General features: G+C 41.1%; 1 protein-coding gene across 1 annotated transcript; it reads right to left on the reverse strand.

Moving 5' to 3' along the window:
* Nucleotides 1-398: 398 nt before the first annotated feature.
* On the reverse strand, nucleotides 399-1,942 carry rrs1 (ribosome biogenesis regulator 1 homolog). The gene has a single exon (XM_015015572.1). The coding sequence runs from the start codon at nucleotides 1,927-1,929 to the stop codon at nucleotides 838-840; it is 1,092 nt and encodes a 363-aa protein (XP_014871058.1). The 5' UTR covers nucleotides 1,930-1,942; the 3' UTR covers nucleotides 399-837.
* Nucleotides 1,943-7,485: the final 5,543 nt, after the last annotated feature.

Genomic DNA, 7,485 nt, shown 5'->3' on the forward strand with positions numbered 1-7,485 from the left:
AAAAGAGCACAAATCCAATTAATTACTGCCTCAGTGTCTGTTACATACAAACCGGGGACAGACTACAGGCAGTAGTAATCTGATTACTTCAGCTGAACAGATTATTAAAAGAGAACAGGTCAGGCAGGAAGAAAATCTATGCTTTTGGTTTGTTCAACTCTTGATCTTAACAAAAAAGGAATGCATAAAAAAATGTAAATTGACACGTTACAAAATCCAATATACTGATTTACATCAGTACGTGAAATAATCATAAAAACTACAATTTCTCTCTCTCTCTTTTTTGCATTACCACAACTAGCTTAGATTAATATAAATATTTAATCAGTGGTGGCATCATGGTCTAAGGCTGTGTGTAACAGTATAGAAACTTGAATAATTCAACTGTATTGAATCTGATTGGTTCTGCAGTTTAAAGTGTATTTTCAAAGTGACACAGATCAATATTACAAATGTTCATTTAATCAACACTCAGTTGTGATAGTAGCCTCCTCTTTTGCAACATGGGACAATTATCTTTCTCTAAATAAACCAAACACCTGAAATGAATAAATCCAATTATTTAGCTGCAATATTATTATATTACAAAAGTTTTCACATCAAGCCTCTGTGGTGGTTTGAGCATATTCTGAAGAAAACAAATAGTCCATATGAATTGAATCTGCAATATGTTAGTACGTTTACATTCACAATCATATTCAGATTACATGTTTTGTCAACAAGCATAAAAGAATGCTTGGATCAGATTGCAGATTTATTCATCAATATCAGTAAATCAGTTCATTCTGCTGCTTAAAAGTCCAGAATAACTCCAGATGAAGCTGAGAATCAAAGTCCTCAGTGCTTCCCTGGTTTTCCTCTTCTCTTCCCTCCTCCTCCTCCAGCTTTTCCTCCTTTTCCTTTCGGCCCCTTCCCTTTGCCTCTCCCAGCCGTGTTGCCCTTGCGCCCCTTCCCCCCGGCGCCCTTCCTCCGCCGAGCCGCAGCCTCCTCTCTGTCCTCCTCCCTCATCTGTGTGTTCACCGCCTTGGTGATGTCCAGCTTGGGGGTCTTGCTGCCCATGATCTTCAGCAGCTCCAGCTGTTTCTGCTTCTCGCTGTTGAAGTCCCCGATCAGGGGCTCGAACTTCCTCTTCTTGCCGGAGTTCTTGGGGGGTTTCTCTTTGGGCAGGCGGTCCTGGAACCTCCCCACGGACGCTGTGGAGGTCTTGGCCACGCTCACGGCTTTGGCCAGCTCGTCTTTGGACTGCTGGGCTTTAGGCAGCAGTCCCTCTCCAGGGGTTTTGACTTTATGCGCTCTGGCGATGTTCCTGAGGCGGTTCAACTCGTTTTTGGCCACCCGCTCCTTCTTGGCCTTGTTCCGTTTGGCGAACTGGTCCTCGTTGGGGTCCGCGGTTTCCGGGACCTCAATCAGCCAGTCCTTGGTGTCATCGTTGGCCCGCTTGTAGCCCCAGCGCCTCCTCCACTCCTTGGCTGTTTCATCCCAAACCAAATTAGTCTTCTTCTTCTTCTGGATGCCTTTGAGCTTGGCGAACTGCTCCCACTTGGTCGGGGGTTTGGGCTTCGGCGGGGGCTTCTCTCTGGGCAGCCGGGTGGTCTGCTCCGGTAGTTTGGCCACGATAACCTCTTCGACCCTCTCCGTGGGTAGTTTCCATATCTCGTTGATGAGAAGCTGTGTGTTGTCCCGAGCTAATGCTCGGAGGAAGTCGTTTCTCTTCTTCTCCCTTAAGTCACGGGTCTCGATGCGGTTTTTGTCGCAAGCCAGGAGATTCCCGACGTCAAACTCCAGGTCCAGCTCCTTCTGGACGGAGATGCTCTTCAGCTTCTCGGCCTCCTCCTGTTCAGCTTTGGCCAACAGCTCCTCCACACTGCACGCAGCCATGTTGGTCGGCTCACAGTGGAACACGTGCGGAGCAGGAAAAAACACGAGCATTCATTTCCGGTTCATGTGTGGACGGAGAGTGTTCCTATGATGGCCACAAGGTGGCAGTGTTTAATCAAATGTTTTAGAGTTCTCTGTCCTGTTGAGGACATTTAAACATAAATACAAGAATTCAGCGTTTCCGTGTTTTGAATATGTAACATGGAAATAACTGACTAGGAAGGATGGAAGAAAAGAATGAAAGATTTTAGGGAAAAAAATTGACATAAGGATGTAAGAGGGAAGAAAGGATTGCATGAAGGGGAATTGAAGAACGAATGGAAGAAAGGAGTGAAAGAGAAAAGAAAAATGTTAAAGAATGGAAGTAAGAGGAGAGAAGGAGTTTAGAAAGAGGGAACAAATTAATTATTGAAGGAATAGAGAATTGGAGGAATGTGGCAAAAAAGGAGGAAAGAGACTGGGATGAGAGGAAGGAAATGAGTGAATGAATGAGGAAGGAAAGGAGAAAAAGAACAAGAGAAGAAATGAAAGGAGAGCAGAATGAAAGAAGAATGGAGTGAGGGTAGGATGGAAGTAAGAGAAGGATGAGGGAATGAAGAAGGGGAAAAGGATGAGAGAAGAGATGGGCGAAAGAAGGGGAAAATTAGGGAAGGAACGAACAAACAAAGGAAGCCCAATCTTTATTCGCTCAAGACTGAAGCAAATAAAGGAAAAAAGAATGGGAGGAGGAAAGTGAATAACCAATTTTTTTAAAATTTGGGCGTGTTGAAGCAGATTCACATCTAAAAGATGCGGGACACCTGAGGACTGGAGATCAGAGTCGCTGTAAAGTTCAGCCTTTCTAAGACACACTAAACACATGAAACAAGTTGCTCTGGTCAAATAAATTAGAGATAAACTTTTGGGCCTATATGTAAAACCCCAAAAAGATATAGAAGAATTACTTCTTCACATCACGTTCGACACATAATTTCCTAAATTAAACAGGTGTCAATTCATCTGCAAGGTGACAGTATTTACTTCAAAAAAGGGCTTAAACTCAATGATTCTTGACATAAACCGTGTTGCTAATTGCAATGGAACGATAAACAGGCTGCATAAAATAACCAATCCGTTTATAACCAGCTGTTTAAAAATACTTGCCGCTGCACTGCCTGGTGTAAGTTCATTTATATTCTCATGGCTTTGTCTATTGACGCAAGGAGCTTTTTGAAGCACTGGCAACATATGGAGGAGCAGCACATCAGGCTGTGGATGTCACTGAAGTAGTGATTTGAGATGACAACTCCCAAAAGCTGTTAAGCTGAAAGGGATGAAAAGGGAAGGAAAATAGAATCGTCAAAAAAAAAAGATTAGTTTGGAGAAAGTCACTGTCTAGGATTGATGTGTGAACTGAAGCTTGCTCTCTACTGTATTGTTTTCAAACTGAGACCAAATCTTAATTACGTTAAAGATAATTGGTTGTTTTGGCTCCTTTGGGAAGTAGGGAGCAAATTATAGAGCAGCAACGCTTGTAATGACAAAAAAAAAAAAAACATTGGGATGTTGTCAAAAAGCTTACAGTTGTTGCCCATAGCAAGATTTAAAAATCAATTTTTTTTTCTAGTTGTAAGAGTGGAAAGCAATCTATTTAGACCACAATAATTTTTTTTTTCTGAATTTAAACCCAGTCTAGATGATTTTTTTTGTAAAAATCCAATCCGTATTTTTGTAACGTCTCCAAAAAGGAAGCGATTCGTCGTTAATTTTGTCTGAAGATTATTAACCCACGAAATTATTTTTATTTAAACCACACAATAAATAAAGAAGAACAAGAACCAGACGAAACAGAGAGGAAGAAAAAGCTGTTCTATTATTAGGCGCAAAAATCTACTTTGGTGGCACAATGACGGCAAACGCAGAAGGTGGCACAGCACTTTTGCAGAGCAGCAGCGGCAGAAGTGCATCATCTTCACAGGATGTCTTCAGGCAGCACGCTGGGTTGTGGAAATCCTGAGAGCCTAATCAGCCCAATGCCATGTCACCGCATGACACAGTTAGAGCCAAAAGGTTTGGGTGTGGACCAACCCTTTTTTATAGGACAAACCTTTTTTTTTTTTTTTTTTTACCCAAACATATTTATTTACTTGAACTGGACAGAGTTGGGTTTTGCTTGGGAACTTTAGAAAAACTGAAAAAAGGGGTTTTCGTCGTTAGAGCACAGAATGTCATAAAGTTTGCCAAATACAGGATCTTAATCTTGCATATTCTAAACAAGAATGTGCAAAGGTTAAATACATTTTTCCAGCTCATGACGATAAATGCATGTTTCTATTATGAATTTATGGCAGATATTTCGACAGGCTGTGAATAGGGAGCCTCCATGGCTCTTCAGATTGTAAAGGTTATGCTGTAGATCTCTGAGTTTGACAGATGATTTTGAGTAAGCAATATCCCAGCATAGTCTTTTCATGCTTTTGTTGCCCATGTAATTTGATCTCCATAAAAGGTAGGAGCCAAGCTCAAATGGCCAACCTACAGGATTTTGGAGAAAACATTGAAAGATTCTGAGACACTGGCGTCAGAACTTAGAGAATCAGTATATAAACTATGTAGATGCTCAGTCTGCACCGACGAATATATTCACTCACCACAACATGCTTCGCCTTGTCAAAAGCTTAAGTGACTACCAGATCGACAGATTCCTATGGAGTAAAGTCGGGATATACAAAAAACTCTTTTTCATAGCTTTACTAGTCCAGGTTTGGAAAAACAACAACAACTTTAATTTCAGTACTTATCCGGAGAGAGTAGTTTGAATAAGTATCAATCCAATCAACTGCAAGACATGATTGTCCACCTAAACTAGAGAACATTAATCAGAGAAGAAGCCAAGACACCCAAGGAGCTGGAGCAGCTGCAACAATCCTAAGCAGCCGCTGGATAAGAACCGGTAAATGTCTGGACAAGCAAGGACTCCTGATGCCTCACATTTTGTGGATTTATTGGAGTGATTCTTTTTTGGAGCAGGTTGTCTTGCACAGTTCTTTCTGATATGAAACTGCTACTCACCAATTATTACCTTTTCAAGAAATGTTTTCTTTTGGAAAAAAAAAATCTGTTTTTTGTGTGTGATAATTTTATCCTAACAACTCTGGGAAAGCAAACAACTCACTTTAGGAATTCCTTAAGGATTATATACCGTCTTTTGGGCCAATGTGAAATTACCCATAACCATTTCCACAGTTTACCTATTAACCAAGCTTTTTGAGTGCCTTTATTTAACCACTTTGTGCTAGTTTATTTCCCTTGTTATTTAGGGTATTTTAATTGATTTGATTGCATTTTTTGTTCTGAACATTTTATTCTACCCCATCGATTCCTGATTTGGCTCGTCGGTCGATCTTTAAGTTTCTTTGTACGTGTGTCTCATAAAATCCTAATAATAACTTTGAAGTTGCTGGATGTGAAAGTGGAAACGTTTAAGAGGTACAAATTTGCACTGATGAGTTTGAAAGACAAACAAGTCACGTGAATCCAACTTCAAATTATCACACACTTTCTACACTAACTCCACACTTTACATAATGAGTAAGGCCTTAAAGGACCTCAAGCGGAAACTCTGAGGAGGATAAAAGCTTTGTTAATCATATACTCATAATTTTTTTTTTTTTTGACAAAACTGTGACCTGCTGCAGCTTGGTGGAGACCGTGACTCAAAAGATCATAGGGTGTAAGTGATGACATCAATGTAAAAAAGCCTCCACTGTGCCGCAGATTACCAAACTGAGGGACGACCTCTGCAACTTCCCACATCGCCAAGCTCGACCGCGCTCTGCCTGCGTCCAGCGTCCAGCATGGAGCCACTTCAGCACTCCCTCGCACGCAACGCTTCTGCTTGCATGGTCAGACCCCCTCTCTCCTGCACACCCACACACACACACATACACTTGGACATAATGTTGTTGGAATGATATCTCAAGGACTCTCCATGCCATGCCGGGTCCAGGCAGCCGGCCAGGTTTTGGGGGGTTGGACTGAACTGGATGGAGAAGGGCGGCGCTTCCAGGAGACCGCGGCTCTGTTTCTTGCTCATCTGCAAACATTACCCCTGCCGTCTCCTGGCTTCACAAGACTTGGGTAACACTTGCTCACGACAAGGGATGTAGGCTTACATTTTAGCCTCTTTTTTGAGTTTTAAACGAAAGGAGAAGCCGTTGTTGACAAGCGTTCCCTTCGAAGCAGACGATCAAGTTAATTCTCTGATCTGTCAAGAGTGGGAGCAGCAGGTATCTGTGAGGTGCTGCTCTTTGCCAAATTATATTTCTGTCCCAACTTCAGATCAATAAAGGCTCTGACCTCAACTGTCAGCCAACTAAACTCTGAGTGGTATGGAAACAGGAAGCAGTGGCAGGAAGAACAAAACTAGCTTTTGTTGTGATATTTACCATGGAAATACATCTAAAGTGCTGCTAAAAAAAACATTTGACTTCTTAGCCATTTTATTTATGGTGTGCTCTTTCTTTAGTCTTGAATGTTTAAAAAATGTGAAAATGGCAACATCACTGTAAATTCATTTTGGCCCACTCATCTCAGAAAAATATCAAAAACTTTAGAAAGCAAGAATTTATGAGACACAATAAAAAAATATTAGTGTATCTGGGAGAAGCAGGTTGGTCAAAATGCCCGTCTATAAATCATTTTTCTTTGAACAATATCAAAATGTGTTGGTCAGGTTGTCTGCTGGTTTTCACAAACATAGTTTTATTTTGTCAAACAGGTTGAATTTAAATCATTTCTTGATCCTACAGATTAGACAGTATTCTCACCCATCACCTGCTCTGATACAATCCATGCATCCGCTCACTTAAATTATCGTCAGACAGACCGGCAGACGGTGAAGTAAAGCAAATTTTCTCCTGCTGCCAGGTGTTGTTGCTAAAATATAGATCCACAGGGCACTTAATTCTAGATTTACAAACGTTTTTCCCCACAACGCTTTCAAAAGTCCATAAAACTTTCCTTTTACGCAATCATCGTGCATCTGGGACACATTAACTAAAATGTAGCTTCCAATAACACAAAGTGTTTGTGAAGACAGGAGACAGAAATGTATTCCTCTTGACAAAATGCACAAAAAATACTTTCTCTGTCCTCCAGCCAAGTAGGTCAAACAATTTTATGTAATAAGGGAACAACTAAAAATACACAAGCAAACTGTCAGCAGCTAATCATGTCTGATTTATGCCAGGATGGTGCTGATGAGATTATTTTGCTCCTCTGTGTGTGGGCCCGCGGCGCTCTCAGCTCCTCTTTGATGCTAACAGGTCAACTTTTGGGAACGGGGAAGAAAGTTTCGAGCCTCAAGCTAGTTTTTGCATGGCTGCATTCCTTTTATTTTTTTTCCACCCATGTAAAATGGGAATCCTGTTATCTGCCCGGTAACTACCGTAGCAGCACTCACATTTTGTTTTGCAAACAACAGGCATTGTGTCTTCAAAACTAAATATGACACGAAAATGGAAAAATGTCGTTTTTTTTTTTTTTTTTTTTTTTTTTTTTTTTTTTTGGGTTTTTTTTGGTGAAAAAGGGGGGGGTCCCGGGAAAGGCCTCTCCAACCCTTTTTAA

Source organism: Poecilia latipinna, unplaced genomic scaffold (genome assembly GCF_001443285.1).
Source record: "Poecilia latipinna isolate Pla-1442-1.1 unplaced genomic scaffold, P_latipinna-1.0 Scaffold71, whole genome shotgun sequence".
Classification (NCBI taxonomy): Eukaryota; Metazoa; Chordata; class Actinopteri; order Cyprinodontiformes; family Poeciliidae; genus Poecilia; species Poecilia latipinna.

Coding starts and splice junctions, on each gene's coding strand:
- rrs1 (XM_015015572.1), bottom strand. CDS start 1,929: ATGCTCGTGTTTTTTCCTGCTCCGCACGTGTTCCACTGTGAGCCGACC.